This window comes from Cavia porcellus, unplaced genomic scaffold (assembly GCF_034190915.1).
Source record: "Cavia porcellus strain 051 isolate PalLab524CR breed Dunkin Hartley unplaced genomic scaffold, mCavPor4.1 scaffold_28, whole genome shotgun sequence".
Taxonomy (NCBI): domain Eukaryota; kingdom Metazoa; phylum Chordata; class Mammalia; order Rodentia; family Caviidae; genus Cavia; species Cavia porcellus.
In genome coordinates, this window is record NW_026947511.1 from 42,671,454 (window position 1) to 42,690,706 (window position 19,253).

General features: G+C 44.3%; 1 protein-coding gene and 1 long non-coding RNA gene across 5 annotated transcripts in view; one reads left to right on the forward strand and one right to left on the reverse strand.

The window, feature by feature from the left end:
• LOC106028529 (uncharacterized) overlaps nt 1-14,161 on the reverse strand; it is a 58,585-nt gene extending 44,424 nt beyond the window's left edge. Inside the window, exons 1-2 of the long non-coding RNA XR_001202148.3 lie at nt 13,680-14,161; nt 12,469-12,565 (exon numbers count right to left, since the gene is read on the reverse strand). This is a non-coding gene — a long non-coding RNA (uncharacterized LOC106028529). The remainder of the gene's footprint in view (nt 1-12,468; nt 12,566-13,679) is intronic.
• Kif6 (kinesin family member 6) overlaps nt 1-19,253 on the forward strand; it is a 301,789-nt gene that overhangs the window by 1,678 nt on the left and 280,858 nt on the right. For 3 of the 4 annotated variants that reach the window (XM_003473663.5, XM_013156868.3, XM_063238937.1), the window contains exons 2-3: nt 2,043-2,152; nt 6,784-6,858. In XM_003473663.5, the coding sequence (XP_003473711.2) occupies nt 2,043-2,152; nt 6,784-6,858 (185 nt within the window). The remainder of the gene's footprint in view (nt 1-2,042; nt 2,153-6,783; nt 6,859-19,253) is intronic. The other variant, XM_063238936.1, reaches the window with a different exon arrangement.

Below are 19,253 nucleotides of genomic sequence, written 5' to 3' on the forward strand. Positions count from 1 at the left end.
AGCCTTGGACTTGACACTGAACTTTGTCTTCTTAAAGGCGGTGTTTAGGTATCTTACTGTGCCTCTTTTTCACATTTCTTTACACAATTGCAGAGTGGATTGTTCAGTCCCCGTTCTCCAAAATATTTTTAGGTGTTGTCTTGCATTTTTATGACATCAGATCGAGATGTAGCATACCACATACACCAAAAGAAGAGAACAGGAATAAAGAGATAAATGAATAAATAAATAAATACTGAGTGAGCACATCCCTGCCCTCCCTTAGAAACCCCACAGGTCAGCACCATGTCTTCTTGTCCCCCTAAAAGACTGCAGGCTTGCTTCACTAACTGTACATGGGGTTTGTCCTGTTGAACAGAGTGACTCAGAGGGCTTTATTTCTGAAGGCATTGGAAATTACATCATGATTTATAGATTCCTAATGAAGATGCATAGTATGAGCCTGCCTGATGGTTTTTACAATGGCAGTGGTTTTCCCCTGCGGAGCTTTGCATGTTTCAAAACACCCCATATTCATCCTTGCATTTGTTCAGTCTCCTAAATAATAGCTGCCCTATTGCAAATAATAGTATTTTTATGACTATGAGCAGAAAGCGAATATATTAAAGTTTTGTGGCCCCAAGGGATTTTCTTAAGGCCGCTCCTTACTTGTGTGTTTCCCGTCTAACACACTCCTTTCAGTCACCTGTCTAAGCTATTAAACTTTGTTTAATGCAGTGCCCTACAGAATATGCTTTTAAAAATCTCTCTTGAGGAAACCTACCCAGAACACCTTGACCTGATGTCATTATTCGCTACAAATAATTTTATTTTTCAAGAATGACTTTTTCACCTGAAGTCTTCACTTTTTGACTGTGAGGTTTCAATAAAAATCTGCTTAGGAAATTATTCCTACTTTCCGAAGACTTAGGTGGGATTTTACTTGCTTTGGAATATTAATTTTTCCCTATAATCAAGCTTCTAAATGAGTCTTACATGGGAAGTATTGCCTGTTAGAAAGAATTTTATTTCTTGGCCAAAGACAAGAAAGTCTTTTTTGAAAAACCTTCAAAATCTAATGACTAACTTTTTATGGTGCATTACAAAATACTTCCATTCCCGTTACATCATTAGATTTCCTAGCAATCTTGTAAGGAAGGCAATTCTGGTTTCCTCATTTTAGGTATAAGAAGCCTTGATTTGGAAAGTGGTGGCTGGTAAATTGAGCTCAGTATTTGGACCCCAAATCTTAGGCTTTTTTCCTGGCCAATAAATAAAGGAGTAGGTGATTGGGAAGAGACTCAGAATGTCACAGTTGTGAGGGCTTGGATAGAAACCCTCGTTTCCCCGTCAGCTTAGAGAGGCTGTCATTTCTCCAAGGTCACTTGCCAGTTACCAGCTGGGCGGGGATAACAACCTTCAAAGTGACCTAAAGACATGAACTACACGTGTTTCTTGAAATTGCATATCTTAGCAAATGCCTGAGTTATATTTCATAGAAACTGGGGCTTCTTTGGACATCACTGAAACTGTCACATGATTGTGAGTTTCCTGAGAAGACTCAGAGCCTCATCCTGGTATCTTGGTATGTAGAGTTTGGAAATGTTCAGAAATACTTACTGGCTGTCGTGAAGTGTTCATTTCTTGATACACAGTATGAAAGCAGGTCTTAGACAACATGTTGCTTTCAGGACTGTTAGTTTCCAGTTATGATGAATATTAAAAGACTATCTGAACTTCAATAGAGCATTCTGTTTTTCTTCTCATTCACTTTTAAATGGTTGAGTCTGCATATAACTCAACACAGAAAATTATCCAAATTGTACATTATGACATTTTATCTTAAAAGTAGGGTTATGCAATGAAACTCGAATTTTTTTTGTCTGAAGGTGTCAGGTACCAAACAAAGGACCAACACCTGTTAAATGGTTTGAGTATCAAATCTGACAAGTTTCAAAGCAGTCAAGTACCAAGGTACAGTACCATGCAAGTCATGGTATCACGGTTGTAGTTTAACTGTAATTTTACCACTATACATTCATTTATTGTCCTTGTGTTTGCAGATTTATTCCATAGAGGAAGATGAAAAGTTAACACCTAGCTTGGAAATTATCTTACCACATGACTTGGCTGACGGATTTGTGAATAATAAGCGAGAAAGCTACAGATTTAAGTAAGTTTATCACTCTCCTCCTGCCTCTGTTTCCCTGGTGGGGTAACTCTTGCTGTGTGTTGATGCCCACCATGAAGTCCTGAGCCCAGGAGAAAATAGTACCGCGCTCTTAACTAACAGATAGAACCCAGGTTCGCTGTTATGCTCCAAGTTGGAAAGAGAGTATATATCGGAGTCTGGGGTTATGTTCCGGGACCGCAACATTTTTCTGCTACCTGTTTTTCTGTAGTGTTATTCTTTTCTTACTCAGGCCCCTGTGGCTTAGTATTTCCAGGAGGTTCCAATGCATGATGAAACTTTATTAAAGATGAGACCTTAAGGTACATCCTGTGTCCCGGTTAGGTGAGCTTTGTAACGTAAATGACGTGCAACTCTTATACGCACTTAGGAACCCTTGGAACCTGTGCCATCAGCCCCATCAAGTGGCTCTTGAGCACTTGAAATGCATCTAGCCTGAAAGGAGAGATATTATAGAATATCAGATATATAAAGGCTTTTTGTAGACCCATGAAAAACCGAAGGTACCATAGCTCAAATTTTTATATTAATTATGCATTGTAATAAAATTTTGAATATATTGAATTAAAAGATATTGTAATGAATGTCACTGGTTTTTCACTTTTTAAAACATGGTAACTAGCATATTTCATTTTCCACACATTTTCACTTTTATGGACATGCTTTTATTTCTCTTGGGCCAGCTATCCAGGGTTTGAGGGAAAAATACCAAACAGCCGCTGTGGGCCACCATCAGCGCTGTTGGTCTGAACACTCTTCTGGTCGCCAGGCCTGGAATCCTTGAGGATTAAGGCTGTTTCGCACGCGCGGCCTTCATTCTCTGGTTTCAGAGGCAACCATTTCTTTTAATCCCCACTTGTGATTTCTGATAAGGTTTGAGCCCAAGTTAAATGCATGTATGTCTAGCCCGAACTTTGCGGGTAGATCTCAGGGTCCAGCTGGAGGAATCCTAGTTGCTGTCTTCCATCTCCCTCTAGACTGTTTTATGAAGGTCCTATTTTGAGCTCTCCCCTGCCCTGGCCCTCTAGATAAAACTACTGCAGACATTTTATGGTTCTGTCCCTTACTTGGTGTCTGTGTGTGTGCTGCAAAGATTGAACTCGGGCTCACAGATGCTAAGCACACAGTCTACCACTAAGCTATATTTCCAGCCCTCTCTTCTTTTCAAATGTGTATTTGCTCCTATCTTTAGTCTCATAAAAATTCTCTGTGGTCTGCATAGCTCCTCCTTTTGTCTCTCACATACTTAGCCCACTCTCACATCCACTTGTTATTGTGTCTGCTTGTGCAAGCACAAGCAGGGGTGGTTAATGCATGGTCACATAGCAAGGTGGTCCTCACTGCGTCCTCGTGACTTCCTGCCGACTCCCATCATACCCCTTCAGGAGTTACCCTGTCACACACGCTTTAATTTTCCTGAAGGGCATTCTCCCACTGATGTAAGCATGCTGTGTATCTTAATGGCTGTGACTTCATGGAAGTAACAATTCCGTAAGCAACAACTGGCTGAAACATTTCATTTGGCATCGTGTGTTAGATTAACTATCCGCTGTGTCTGCATCTATCACCCCTTCCCCAAGGACTTGGCACATTCTGCAGAGATAAACCAAGTGCATTTCAACAAATGCCTGCTAAAATAAAGATAGCAAGCAGCCCTTCAGATAGCGAGCAATCGGAATTCTAGGCCAAGGGAATAGCAAGACCCAAGTCCCAGAAATGGGAGTGTTCCCAACATGTTTGAGGAAAAGGAAAGACAGAGAGGTCTAAGGGGCAGGGGCAGCTAGAGCTTACGGAGCCCTCTGGGTCCTGACGAGCCCTGAGCATTTCCCCCGAGGGCATGGGAAGGGAATGGACAGTCTTGAGCATGAAAATGAAATTATCTCACTTATAGTCAAGCAGGATCATCCAGTGGCACTTGGAAAACAGACTGTAAAGAGTCAAGAGACCAGCAGGGCTACCACAAGGGACTCGAGGTCAAAAATTGTGGTGGCCTGAACCAGAACTGTTGAGGATACAGTCAGCCGTCTTGTATCCACACTGTGGGTTCAAAAGAGCTGGAGAAAATGATGGGCACGTACAGACTTACTAGTGTTTTACACAGCATTTACATTGTGTTAGGTAGCAGAATCTACGTGACTCACAGTGTATGGGGGCCAGACAGAGGCTAAATGCAAGTACTGGGCCATGTGACAGATCTGGAGCCTCTGTGGTCTTGGTGTCTTGGGGGGTCCTGGACCCAACCCCTTGGGGACAGTAGGGGCCGACTGTAATTGGACTGTACATGTATTTTGAAGGTTAAAGGTAATAGAGTTTGGTAGTAGAGACTGAATAGAGCATATTGGGTAGGAAGAGAGGGGTCAAGGGTGCCCTGAAGGTTTCAGATTGAACTTCTAAAGGGTAGAGTATCATTTACTGGTTGAGGATGATTGCAGGAAGAAGAGTTTGGGGTGGGAAGATAAGTGTATGCTGAGTGTGAAATGGCATTTAGAAAAAACCTACTCCCCTTCTCGGTAAAAGACAGGACCCTCTGGGAAACCCAAATTACACCTCAAGGCTCCTTTTGAGTCTTTTTAAATCTGTGGAAGCAGAACTGCAGATATAAAGGACTCTGAGCGATCACTTTTTCTTTGTGGACTTTTTCTTGTAGATTAGGCTAAACTGTTAAAATTCCTCCTAATTCTGATCCTATTTACTCTTCGTTGTTTGTTGGAAGAGAACGGATCAAAAGACTTTTTTAGATTGCTATGCAACTATTTTATGTGAAGTAAAATATTTGGGATACTGATATGTGGTGTTTAATATACAATTCATGATTAATTATAAGCTCTGATGCTAAAAATCTCTGTTCTAAAATGCATGGGCAGATGCCAGTAAACAGAGGGATATGAATTACTTGTGGTTCTGTTAAACAGTGGAAGATGTCATTTTCCCCCTGATGAATTCAATACGCTTTATAGGTATTGTACTAAAATCACATTTTACTCTAATTTGAACTTTGTTAGAGGTTTGTGGTATGTGGGTAGGCACTTGGTATATATTTGTGAAATAGATTAGAAAGTGAGCATGCTACCACTCTGAAGAACCTTCCAGAATTATGTTCTGCACGTACTAAAACCCTTCCATCTCTTTTGATTGCATAGTAAAAGATACAGTTCCTTAATAGTCAAGTCAGTGGGCTGGGAATTCGGTGACAGAAGCCAGCCAGCCAGCCTCGGCCAGCATCATTTTCCTAAAGGGCACCACACTCAGGCCCTGAAGTGGGCAGCATTCTCATGGGCAGCGGTGGACGCATCAACCTCCATGTGGTGCTGATGTGTTGGTCGTGGCCCTCTCGGGGGCTGGGGTACACCACAGGCTCTTGAGGACTGGTCTAGGCACGCTGTATGGTAAACACCATTTAAAATATAATCTCATCTGCTAAACCCTGAGAAGAATCCCTCTGCAGTCCCCTGTTTGCTTCCCTGGGGTGGAGGCTGATGAGCGACAGAGATCTCCAGAAGTCACTGATGGTTAAAGACCAATCTCGGAATTCCTCACTAGTGCAAGTGGTTGAACACCTCGCCCACAGCCTCCGCTTTAATTGAATGTGTGCCTTGTTGGCTTGCAGAGCCGGGTGCCCAGACCAGAGTGGCCTAGGATGCCCTGCCCTCAAAGTGCTTGTTTTAAACTTTTTGCATCCCTCTCTCCATTGTTTTTAACTCCAAAATTTAAATACACAGAAAATGTGGAAGAACAAACCAATCGACGTTCATATGCTCTGTGGGAGATTTGCCTTTTACTAATGTTTTGTTCAGTTTTCTTTGTTCTTGTTCTCAGTCTCATTATTGTTATGTTTTCGTGGGAGCCATACTTGCTGGGTGGCACCTTAAATCACTATAAAAGAATAGATTGTGTGTCTCCCTCCTCGGGTACCCTCTGCGCTTGCAGTCCTGTGCTAAGTCCGGGTGACGCTGGGAGCAGACTGAAATCCACACCGTCCCACCTCCCCTCCTTTGGCACTGGCACACTGAGAAAGACTTCGCTTGGCAGAACAGATTTGTCTTAATTTGCTCATTGACTTTTGAATTATGGCCAAGAAAATGAAAGGAAATGAGCCTGAGAATCAAACAGTTGATGTTGGGGTGCAGAACCTAATTAGCAGCCAATCAACTTCTGTTCAGAAATTTGAAGTTAAACTCCATAAGCCTGCGGTGCTCGACTGTACCTTTTCTCACAGGTCAGACATCAGAAGTTCCTTGGCTGTTTATATCCTGCTCTTGGGCTCCCATTTCAGGCGGTGATCTAGATTTGAATTTGGTGCTATCTGCAGACACTGTTGGTTGCTCTTGAGAGCTAAAAAACACACAGTTTATTATTGGGCTCAAAGCCGCTGCAGGGTCTCAGAGGGGTGTATTGTGCAGATCTAGTCAAAGCAATGCTGTTTGCTCGCCGTTTGTATCGGGAGCACAAAGGCATGCTGTGGGGGACCACAGGGCCGACATTGTCCCGTGTTAGGTAAGCCCGGTGATGTAAACACGGGGTCACGCACAACGGCTTGGAGAAAAACAAGATTTATGAATCTAGTCATGTTGGAAGGCTCAGCTTTTTAAATAATTGCCATTTTCACCCTGCAGGTTTCAAAGGATTTTTGATCATGATGCAAAGCAAGAGATCATTTTTGAAAACATTGCCAAGCCAGTCGCTGAGAGGTAGGATTTCCCAGATTTCGTGGGATTTACCTCTTGTCTTTGATTCTCAGATAACAGTGGAATACTCAGGCTTTGGGGTGTGGAACGGTGAAGCATTAATATCTCATAGTCATCTCGGTGATGCTTTAGACTTCCATTCTGAGTGTCAAAACCAACCAATGAGACTGAGCAGTCCTTGTCACTACCATTTTAAGATACGGAAACCAAGGGCTCCTGAGAGCGGGCCACACTGGTAGGGCGTGTGGTTCATGGGGGCACTGCCCTCGATGGTTTTCTAGCTGAAATTTCAATGCTGTTCAGCCCAGCATCTAAGCGTGGAGTTAGACGACAAAGGTCTGGAAGCCGAGGGTGGTTGGCTTTGCCACATCTTGCGTCATTTCAAAGCTTGGTCTTTGCATTCTAGGTCCATTTTCTCAGCATATCCAGGCAGTTCCCAGCTGCTAACTACTGGAGTCAAAATGATTAGTCCATCTTGATGAAATCTCACGGGGACAAGAGAGCTGAGCCCCACCCCCACCCCCATAAACACACTATTCCGTTCTGGGAAATCGATACTGAAAACTCTGCTAATAAGATTGCTTTCTGACCCTGACACCATGGGGATGGTTCTAATGACCCCACAGCCTCCAGCTAGATCTGCTTTACAGTTAATATGGAAGTGTATCTGCCAGATGAGCCCGATTTCCTACCGCACCATGAGGCACCCATTCTGTGGACGTTGCTGGCCCCAGGTTGCTGCTCTTTGTCCCCCCAGCTCCTGTGGTTTGAATCCTGCTCCGCCCAGGCCCCTCACCTGTAGTACATTCCTCATGTTTGGGTAGAATGAGGTCGAGTAGCTTCTGCCATTTCCCGTGTGACCACCACCCAGTGACTCCTCTTTAGATTGTACTCGGGACTCCTTGACCGGATGTCTAACGTTTCTAAAATTCCTTTCCTTTTAGTAAGCCTTTGGGGCAGGCAGGTCATGCCTCTGCTCGATAGCCTCATCACTATCCTGAGGTGCCCTAACATGGTTTGGGGAATGAGCCTGAGTATTGATTTTGTGGATGCCTGGGACTTCCTCCCGACTCTCTCCTGCCAAACCTACCTCCCTCTCTAGCCACTGCCCCTCGCCTCTGCTTTTCTTCGTAGAAATAATGGGTGGACTCCCTACTCCACTTCCTCGCGTAAGCCCGTTCTCATCAGGTTTTGCTTTCCACTGAAAGTGGTTTTGTCGCTCAGCCATGGCTTCTGTTTGCAGTCATTTGAGTAACAATGGTTCTTCCCCAGTCCTTGGTGCTTGGAGGTGTCTGCTCCGAACACTTGATTCTTCCATCTTGCATGGGCACTCTTCACACGCTCCCCACATGGTTCCCCATAGACTCCCTGGGACTCCCTAGTTTATCCGCTTCGCTTCCATCTGTGCATTCGCCTTAGCTGCTCCCTCTGCCGTGCCGTCTTCCCGTTAGAAGGCTGCGGGGCAGCAGCCTCTGCGCCTGGTATCCGTAGTTGTACCCCACTGCTCACGCAGGCCTTCTTTGACTTCTTGTGTTGGTCAGTGTCTCATCCCTGGGGCGCACACAATACCCAACCCCCACAGCTTAAAGGCAGACAGGTGTATTTCAGTGTAATTTTATAGAGGTTTTGGTCCATAGCTGGCTGGATCCGGGGCAGGGAAGCATGGCACAGGGGCCTGGCGGAGGAGAGCTGCTCATTGCGTGGTGGATAGGAAATAGACAGAGATCAAGAGATGGGGCACGGGAACAAACCTTTCTGGGCCACACCCCAGGGCTACACCCCCTCTTCAGACCAGACCTCATCTCCTAAGAGCAAGTTAGCTGTGGGACCCCCGATCCAGTTGCCTGCCAAAAGCCCCACCTGTGAGCACCTGAGGCTCTCTGAGGCCAGCTGAATAGAGACTGTAACACTGCCCCGCCTTACCCCAGCCCACTTCTCTCCTTCACTTCTTTCTGCACTTGTTACCATCTGAATTCCTACGTAGTTTGATTACTTATTAGGATTTCACTCATCTCTGAAGAGTTACCGAGTAAATTAACTCATTAAATTAAAAGCCTGGGAGGAAATTGCTTTTTCCATCTACTTTAAATATGTTACGTACATATTCACACATGTTCACATTTCAGGCGAACTTAAATTGTGAGACTTTGAAATAGCAAAACAAAATATTATTAGTCTCATTTATATATATTTGAAGTAATATCTATCTCTATAAATTGAAAACCAGCTTCTAAAGAACTACGTAATTTGGCAGGTCCATGAATGGAAACCGTATCCCTTTAGGTATTAGACAGAAACATCTGCTATTCCTTGGGAAAGCTAGTTTTCAGGAACATGTTACCAGCACGAAATACAGGCAGTCTAAATCAGCTATTTAAAGCTGTCATATTGGGTAATATATTCCAGCTTAATTCTGCTTATTGTATGCAATTAAAGCTAACTAAAACTAATCACATTTCTTTCTCAAATTCTGTATTCAGAAATCTTGCTAATTTAGATGAATCTTTTCCTATCTAGTTCAAACCAATGATATTGTGCCAAAATGACAGGACTTCCTGGATGAAGAGAAATTGTAAAGCTTTAGCTTTGTATCATTGAAAATAAAGTAAAAGAATAGTTGTGGTTATTTATTATTTAGCACATCTCCAGTAGGAAATAATTTATCATGCTACCCCTTCTGAACTTTAGTTTTTCTGGAATAGGTCCTGTGTTTATTGGTGGCATGTGAAAACTCCCTTTTATCATATGAATTTTACTCATTGATTTTTGGGTGAATTTTTTATAAAGCTAAAATTGAACAAGGTTACAAGTGTTTATGGTATTGCAGTATATAAAAGAGTTTGTTGTTTTATTTTATATTTTGCTTGGCATTATGCCTCTCAGACTGGCATGCATTGATCTCGAGGACATGTGGCAGTCTATCACAGAATACTTGCAGGTTACCTTGGTGTATCCTCCTGGAGTATTAGTTTCACTTAGAGATTTAGGGAGGAGCACTTCCAACAGTAGATTTTTATGCACTCTTATCATATACATTTGCAAATCTGTAGAATTTCAGTTTTTAATAGATCTAATTGCACATAATACCTAAAAATTGGAGATATAGGAAATTCACCTTATTTCCAGTGAGCAATTTTGGGGAGCTCTTAAGTTCTTGGTTTTCAAAGGAACATGCTGGTTTTCCTAAAATGAATGCGACACAAACTGCCAGGGAGAGTCCTCACACCATGCTATAGACTCTTGCTAAAACTACCGGTAAATAAAAGCATCTGTTTCGCAACCAGTCCCCCAGGTTGGTGTTTAAAAAGCTTTCAACTACCTTGCCCATCGTTTAACCTGGTTTCCCGAGTGAGGAGTAAGAGCCAGCGAGCCTTTCCGAGTATGCCGACAGGAAGGTGAAGGGAAAGAGAAGGTCCTACGGCTGCTTTGGTACCAAAGTCGCAGCATGATGGGCTCCTGGGCGCTGGCGCTTTGGCCGGGCAGGAGGCCAGGCTCACGTAGGGATTCTGTCATGGAGCGGCCGTGCCCAACTCAGCAGGGACGGGGTTCGGCAGGGCTGCGCTCTGCAGGATCCTGGCTTTGCCGGTGATACCATGTGATGCCCTGCTCCCCAGTCAGAGAAGAGATCCTGCAGCATCAGGACCAAGAAAGCCGGAATTGGGAAGAAGGACGGCCATACATGAAGAGTGAGCCCCAAAAGTCTTCTGATGAGTTACTCACCCCTGAGTATTTGTGCTTTTGTGTCACCTGGTTCAACCTTCTTGGCATCGAGTAGAGCAGTATCATTTATGCCTCAGCCCTGTGACAGGCTCAGTGTGTTACGCTGGATCAGAAATACCATCCCTGGAGCGGTTCTCCTCGCTGAGGAAGGGGAATGTAATAACACCACATTCACGTGCATATGAATGTATTTTGTGAACTTCGATTACCCTATTCACTTTAAGGTGTGGAACATTTACAATATTCATTATCTTTTCACTTTAAGAATATACCAGTGACTTAGTTTTGTTCCAGACCAAGACAAAATAGAATACTTCTGTCCATTCCTTTCATTGAGGATGGTTTAGAACTCTGGATGTTATAGAAAAGAAAAATAAAGAGACTCAGAGGTGAGGAGAAGAGGGCAGACCAGCAAGGGACCCAGAGCCTGAGGAACAAGATGGCGGAGAATTCTCTGATCCATTTTCACTCTCCCATCCCACACGGCGTGCTAAAGAAATTGGCACCTCAGAGGCACCAGGGTGTTTAGACAGAAATGTCAATAAGAGGTTGCTCTGCTTGGCCAGTAGCAGGAAAAGGGCTGCTCAGCAAGAGAGAAAACTTAATACCAGCTGCCCGACTCCATCCACACACCCTGTCAGCAAAGGCCTGGCTGACACAAAGCCCCTGTGCCTACTGCCACCTTGATCTCAGAGAAGGAGGAATGGGAGGCCTTTCTCCCTTACTCGGAGGTAACGACTCCATCATCCAGCTGCGTCATCAGTGGGAGTCATGTGGGGACCCTGGGGTCCACCGCCATCCAGCAGTAACAGGGCCAGCCTAGCCTGCTGTGGGGGCCCTGAGTGAGCAGCACCAGGCCACCCGGCCTTTCACATCCAGCAGGTGGCAGGGCCTGCAATCCCACTACCCCCAGCAAGAATGAGGCCTCCACGAATGGCAGGAGAGGCGGAGCGAGGTCCCTGGACCCTCGTCCCAACAGGAAGGAGGTGACCTCCTCCTCAGCAGCAGAGCATCAGCCAGGCCACCTAAATCACCCAACCTAGAGAACAGAAAGAAAAAAAACTGAAAAATTGAGGAGGTCTTCAAGGGCTCTGGCAGTGGTGATGAGCCTGTGACGTGTGGTTTTTAAGACCAAAGATGTTCGTGTAGAGCTGTTTTGTTTTTTTTTTTTCTAAACAAGAACCTCAGCACTCAGGTTTAACTGCAGTATTGTGGGCTCTAAGGAGCAGTATGGCATTTGTCTCTAAAAGGTCTGCCATCACTGACTGGCCCGTGAGATCTACAGTAAAAGATGGAACATTTTTGTCATCAGTCTTAAAAGGGAAAGAGGGTTGAATAGAGAGTAACAGCTGAAAAATACCAGATTCGGGAAAAAGTATACACCTAGCCTTTCCAAGAAACAGAAAAACCTGTGATAGTATAAACCCAGGCTTCAAAAAACTACAGACAAATTAGCAGTCTGAAAGCCATGAGAGAAATGATACCTAGACAGAAAAAAATCCTAGTACAGTGGATTTCTCATCAGAAACCATGCAGTCTGGAAGGAGGAGGCAGAATATTTTCAGTGCTGCAAGGAAAGAACTATCCACCCAGAATCCTATATTCAGGATAGTTATTCTTCAAAAATTAAGGGAAAATAAAGACATTCTGCAAGTAATGAAAACTTAAAGGGAAGCATACTATCCTGAAAGAAGGGATAAAAAGTTTCTGGGAAAATATAGGGAAAAAAGAAATATTGGAGCATTAAGGAAGAAAGAAAAGAGAGTAAAAATGTGGGTCAATACAATAAAGTTTCCTTCTCTTTAGTTCCCTGAATTATGTTTGACCATTGAAGCCAAAGAGCATTGTCTTGTGACAGTTACATTATAAATGGGACGGGTTAGCAGGACTTACCAGAAAGTAAGTTTCCAGGGCCAAACTGATAATGTCAACAGCAGGAAATCTGTGTGGTGACAGAACAGTTCTGTGTCTTGGTGGCACTTGGTGGTTCCTGGAATACACATGATAAAACTGAACTACACACACACACACATGTGCACGCCCACAGGACCAATGTCACTGTCCTGGTTTTGATAATGTACTATAGCTGTGTAAGATGTAACTTTGGGGAAATCAGGTGACAAATGCAGAGCCAGTCTGTATTCCCTTGCAACTTCCTGTAAACAGAAGCTATTATAAAATTACTTCAAAATAAAACACTAAGAAATAGTCTCAGGTATGACTTTTAGTGTTATTTGTTCCGTAGTGTTCTTAATAGGAAGTAAATAAGATTATGTAAGTTATCAGACTAGAACCTTGCCCCAGGGAAGTCAACATAACTAATTCCATTTGAGATTCACCAGAAGTAAACATTTTTTCCCTTAAGGTCAGTTTCAAGCAGAAAAAACCGGTCACCACCAAATTATACAAAAACTCATTGACTCCCACAGATGCTTTCTGTTTCCAGCTGCAGTGGCCCGTAGGACCTGTCCTCACCCCTGGATTTCCGTTTGCTTCTGCACCACATCCAGGGATTACACTGCATGGCTGGCTTCTGCGCACTCTCTGTTTTTCCTAAGTTTAACCATTTAAGTGTAATACTTTCTAAATTATGTCTTCAACTGAGAACACTGCTGTGTTATTCAAAACAAACACTAACAGGTCCTTTTAAACCCATGAGATTACACAGTGTGCTGGTTACACCAAGATCTTAGCAAAGGAAATAGCACCGTTGAAGACCAACAGCAGCCGATTTAACCAACAGACTTAATTAGACGCATGTTTTAAGTGCAGATTATAGTATTGTAGGTAGACAAAGGTGTTTATACCTGAATGTCTCTTTTTAAGAGTAATTGACCACGAAATTGTTTGAAACCACCATTTTTGCAATAATAAGTTAAAGCTGCTGATAATTCATTTGGTAGCATTCCTACAGGGGGAAAAAATCAGGGCTCAAGAATTGCATGAAACCATTTGATTGAGACCACTGTGAGTCCTTTTGCTCTGATGATGTGATGAAAGTTCCCAGTTCAGTGGTAAAAGTAAAGAACAATCCTTGAACTGAAAAGCCTGTGTTTCCCTAGTACGGGAAAAGAGACTGACCCGTGGGTCCAAGACATACTCACATAGCAAGAAGGTCCTTGTCTCAGCCTGACATCCCCAGCAGGCAGGTCCTGAGACTTGCAATCCATGAAGGCAGATGATCTGAGAGGCAAGCCTGGCCAGAAAGCAGCCAGGGAAGAGGGTAGATTGAGCAAGGGTGGCAAAGAGGCCACTACTGGTTCACTGAAAAACTAGTCACCACTGCGGGGGACTGGGGCTCCGTCCCCTTAGCACCATCAGGAGACTGCAGCATAGGAGCTGTCAGAGCTGTCCCGCCCTAGGCGTGGGGCCACCCCATCCGTCCTCACTGGCCTCAGGCTGCTTCTGGCATGTTAACTCTGTGCCACTTGAAGCCTCACCTAGGCCCCTGTTTAAACAGGCACCTGTGGTCCGGAAAAGCATGTGGGCAGGAAAGCACAGGCTCAGGCGGTGAGAGGCCACCAGCGTGGGTGGACACAGAGTCCTGAGTACACAGGGCCAGGCCACCATCCCGTGACTTCCTGTGCGAGACACCCACGCCACTCCCTGTGGAGTTCCCGGCTAACAGGAGACCAGGGTACAGAGTCTCCAAAAGAAAGCAAAACACTAATGTCATTTGCACCTTCCTCTTTTTATGAGACTGGAAACCTCAAAATACTGTGATACAAGAAAAGAGAAGACTCAAATTTGTGCATTCGGTAGGGGTGACAGCCCTCCTCAGCTCTTCCCAACAGCTGAAATTCACATGCTTTGTCTTTCGTCCATTAACTCTGTTTATTTTTTTATTGTGTGTGTGTGTGTGTGTGTGTGTGTGTGTGTGTGTGTGTGTGATCCTGTGGATTGAATCCAGGGACTCCTGCATACTAGGCAAATGCTCTGCCACTGAGCTACACCCTCAGCCCTGCTTATTCTTGAAAAACAGTAAGACATTCCTCTCATTCCTATGGTTAGTCTTCAGGTACACCAAGCAACTCAGGGCCTTTGCACTTGCTACTTCCACCGCCTCCCGAGTGAGCTCCTAGCGGGAGCAAGAATAAGCCAAGGCGACTCCTGCTCAAGACAGTAGGTAGTGGCTGCATTATCGCTTTACCAGCGATTCTCAGGTTTGTTCCCCGGGACCGCGTGACAGACCTGACTGGGAACTCACAAGAGATGCAGCGCCGGGGCCCCACCCAGACCCGGGACCCCGAGAAGCCACCTCAGCAGCCCCAGGTGCGTCCAGTGCACCAGCCCAGGCACGCAGCTTACAGGTCGGGGTGATGCCCATAGCATTTACCCTCCTCCTCAGAGGCCTGAAACATGCAGTGCCCAGCTTCGCAGTTCTGAAATTGCTATTGGTCGGCTTACGACTTGCATTCTACTCATTCCTGAAATAAAGCATCTTGACCTCAAGCCAGAGCCGGCTTCCTTACTTGAGACCTGCGTAGCTGGACAGAACCTGTGCCTGGGAGGCTGGTCATTCAGCTTCACAGGACAATTACAACGTAACAGGGCAATCAGGAACCGTCCAGGTGAAGTTAGGGACTTTGCAATACCGTTATTTTCCAGAAAGGTAAACATTTTGTCTAATGAAATATAGGAATTGTGGGAAGCGATCTAACGCATTAGGACCGTGGACTTTGGAGCCATGCAAGCACAGTTCTGGTCCCAGCCATATGCTTATTAGCTATGGCCTTGGACAAGTTTTTTAATCTTCCCGTGTCTCACATTTTTATATTTAAATTGGAAAAATCATGTTCTAGCTATCTCATTTGCCACAACAAGTAAATGAAACATACGTGCAAACCACACGCTGCGATGCATACCACATGGTACGTATTAGCATGGTGAGCATTGGCTTGGTAACCGTTAGCTTTTGCACATTTTTGGCTCCCAATAACATTATTATAGATTAATAATGGATTATTGCAACTCAGGATTTTACCAAGCTATGACTTTTTTTTTTAATGGATTTTTTTCCCTTTGATAGTTTTTAAAGGGATGTCATATCTCTATTTTAGGAAGATGTATTCAAAGACACCTCTAGTTACTGTTACTCACCTTAATATACAAAGAAAGCAAAGAGAATGTCAGACCTTCTGGAAAATCCTCCCTACACAAATACAGCCCGACTTCTTACAACTGGCAAGACTTTAAAAAAAAAAAATAGTGTGTGAATTTATAATTGACTAGCAGAAACACAACTATACTTAAAATGTGTTGTTTAGATCATCAGGGCAAAGACGTTGGTAAATTTCTCTAGCACGTTGTCACTTACAGATCTAAGTATCTGCTTTTGGAATTCCTCTACTTGGAGCAGAGTTTATTTAGCAGAATTTCTGTAATTTGTGGTAAATTTGGGTTTAACTTTTATGCTTGGTCATGGGTTTTTGTCCAGAATTTTTAGCATACTTCTTGCTAAAAGCATGATTAGATTTATTTATTATTTGGTAACACTTAAAATGCATTGCAGTTTTTGTAACACTGTGACAATTTCAGAGCACTTCGGGTATACATGATCTCAGTTAACTTGCACAACAATCCCGTGCCCTAATAGGTATTGTTTTTCTCCTTTTAGTTGAGAAAATCAGGGCTTTGAGCATTTAATTGCTTTTTGCAAGGTCACCCACTAATTAGGCTGTGGATCTGAGACCAGAATAGATCTTCCTTTCCTAGTGTTTTGATGCTTAAATTGTTTTATCACACTCAGCATTTATGTGCTTCCTTCAATTTCACTGAAATTGCCCTTGCTAAATAACCAGCGCTGTTCTGTCACTGAATCAGGGACATTTCTAGTCCCCCTCCTGCTTGTCTTCAGCAGCACCCAGCAGTGTTAACCCTTTCCTTCCGCCACAGGAACAGGCAAAACAGAGATGTTTGTTTTGTTGGCATGGCTGATGGCAGAGAGGGGTAAGGAAATGGAAAACAACTTTTCCTTTTCCTCCCCACCCCTGGAGGTTTTATTCCCGTGCACCAGATGTCTACGGTCCCTGATGGTCCCTGAGCTTGCCCACGCTCGGTCCATTTTCCATGTGTTCCGTGACATTTCCTGCTGACGTCCATATAATGTGTCCATCCAGTTAACTATTCTTAGAAGAAAGTAATTAGATGAGATAAATCGAACTTTATTCAGGTTTCATTCAACTAATATTTACTGAGTACTAATTATATATCAGCACCCACAAGTAAATCTTAACTTCCTGAGAGGACTTGGAATTATAAAAACAAGGGCCTTGTTCAGTGTGATCAGTCCAAGACTGACGGCATTTCAGACGTGATGACACACTGAGCTGAATACTAGTAAGGTATGGAAGGTGACATTTGGGGCCAGGGTCCTGTGAGGTCCTCGCCATGTCTCACCTGTAGTTTCAGTGAGAATCACGTGTGACCTTGTGACACTGTCCTCCCCAGCAGTGGCCGATGAGATCCCAGGCAGTGTGATTCAAGGGCAGAATAGAAAGGCGCCTGGGGCTGAGGACGTGGCTCAGGGGCTAGACGGCATCCCATCCCAGGCAGGAGGGAGAGACACGTGTAGACTCAATCTCGGCAAAGGAGCGAGCGAACAGAGAATCTGGACACAGCGAGCTGCTGGCCGCAGGAGAAGAAGCTACAAAGCTGTCGGGCTGAGGAGCAGAAGCATGCAGAGCGATCACGGAGGGCTCTAACGGATGACCAGGCTGAGTCAGTGGAGTCTCCAACAGACAGAGGCAAACAAGGAGGTGGCATTAAATGACCAGAGGCCTGGAGGCCATCGCTGTTTCCACAGCGCCACAGTCTCTGTCTTAGACTCTCCTCATCTCTGGGGCACAGTACCCGACAGCCACAGTTTAAAGATGGAAAGGTTGGCTCGGCTCAGTTCGAAGAGGTTTCAGTCCATGGTCGGCACAGCGACATGGCAGAGAGGCTTGGTGGAGGGGACACTGCTCACAGCCTGGCATGGGGGAAGCAGAGAATCAAGGGGGGAGCCGGAAAGGAGACACGGCTTTCTTGGGCCATGCCCATGGCACAAGCAGCCCCCTCTTCTGACCAGGACCCGCCTTCTAACGGCAAGTCATCTAAAGGCCCCATAATCCACTCACCTTCCGAAGGCCCCACTTAAGATCACAGGAGGCTTTGGGAGGCGCAGGAGCCTTAACAGCTTCCTTCCTGCTCACAGTTTTCATTCATTATACCAAAGGCATCTAATTCTATCAGGGTCGCATGGTCTGCATACACAGGGTGCACTTCGTTTATATCACATATTGGCCCAAATACAGATTTAGGTACTACTGTTTGAATTCTTACTGTGTATCCAAAGCAAAATGATATCCGTGTAAATCAAACCCAACAGCTGACTCAAACGAGATCGTTGAACCTTGTTCTCCAGTGTGAGGTGCACAGGTTGGGCTGTAAGGTTACTTCTGTACCCACAGCGCTCCGGCGGGTCTCCATTTATGTAGAAAAAATAGGAAAGGAAATTGCTTAACAAGAACCATCAGCTCAAATATACTGAAATTTGTATTTTGAAGTAATTTCTCAGAAATTTAGCTCAGTGTTGTCACACGCAGCCTACAAAATCATCTTAACAAGTCCCCTAGTCACTCGACAGGAAGCACTCTCTCAAAATGGAAAATTACCTACATGACGTGTGATCTTGTATTTGTCGGCAGGGACTGACTTCACCTTCAGTTATTTGGACTGAAAACGAAGTGGTGGAAAATACACATCTTGATGATCTCTTGAATGACTACGTAGAAAAGTAGGCCGGGACATCTATATGATCAGCGAAGATGTGCTAATAAAGTATTGCTGTTTTTGTATTATATAAAATTATAACAGCAATATGTATCTTTGCAATATAGAAGTCTTATCGTACTCACATATTACTGTTACTCTTAAGAACACCCTAAAATATTTTTCAAGGGATAGAGGGTGTTTTTCCCTGCGGTTTGAACCAGGAACCTGGCATTCTCACTGAGTTGTAGGCTCCATGAACATGTGGCCAGCGCTGCCAAGGTTTTCCAGGATCTGTTTGTCTCTCGCAAACAAAGTGGAGCTGACTTTCAAGCCGGTGCCCAGTAGTTTCCCTTTGCTTATTTTGCCTCAGATTTTAACATCCCAGAACCCTCTGGCTTCAAGGTTTTGCTTTGGATGTTTTCACCACCTGGAAGGTATCACCCCTAATATCCACATGGCTCACTGTCCCCTCTTTCAAATCTTGGCTCAAACATCTTCTTCCCACTGACCGAACTGGTTAAATCTGCAGTGCATCGCTGTCCCCCACCAGCTCGGTGCTCTCAATCCCCCCCCCACCCCATTCTACACCTTTCCTGTCTGTTTATCACCTCCTGAGGCTTGACAGACTTTTTTTTTTTTTTTTTTTTTTTGGTACCTATAATCGAACTCAGGACCTCGTGCTTGCCAGGCAGACACTGTGCCACTGAGCTATATCCCCAGCCCTATTTATATACTATATCTGTTGTATATTGTATATCGTGCCAATTTCTCTACTATTATGTCAGCTTCACAAAGATAAGGCTCTGTTTTGTTTTGTTTTGCTTTGTTCACTGCTGATTTCTGAGCACCTGCATTAACGTCACCAGCAGTGGACACCCAGTGACTATCTGTGGAATGGATGAAGTCTGAAACCATTAGATAAA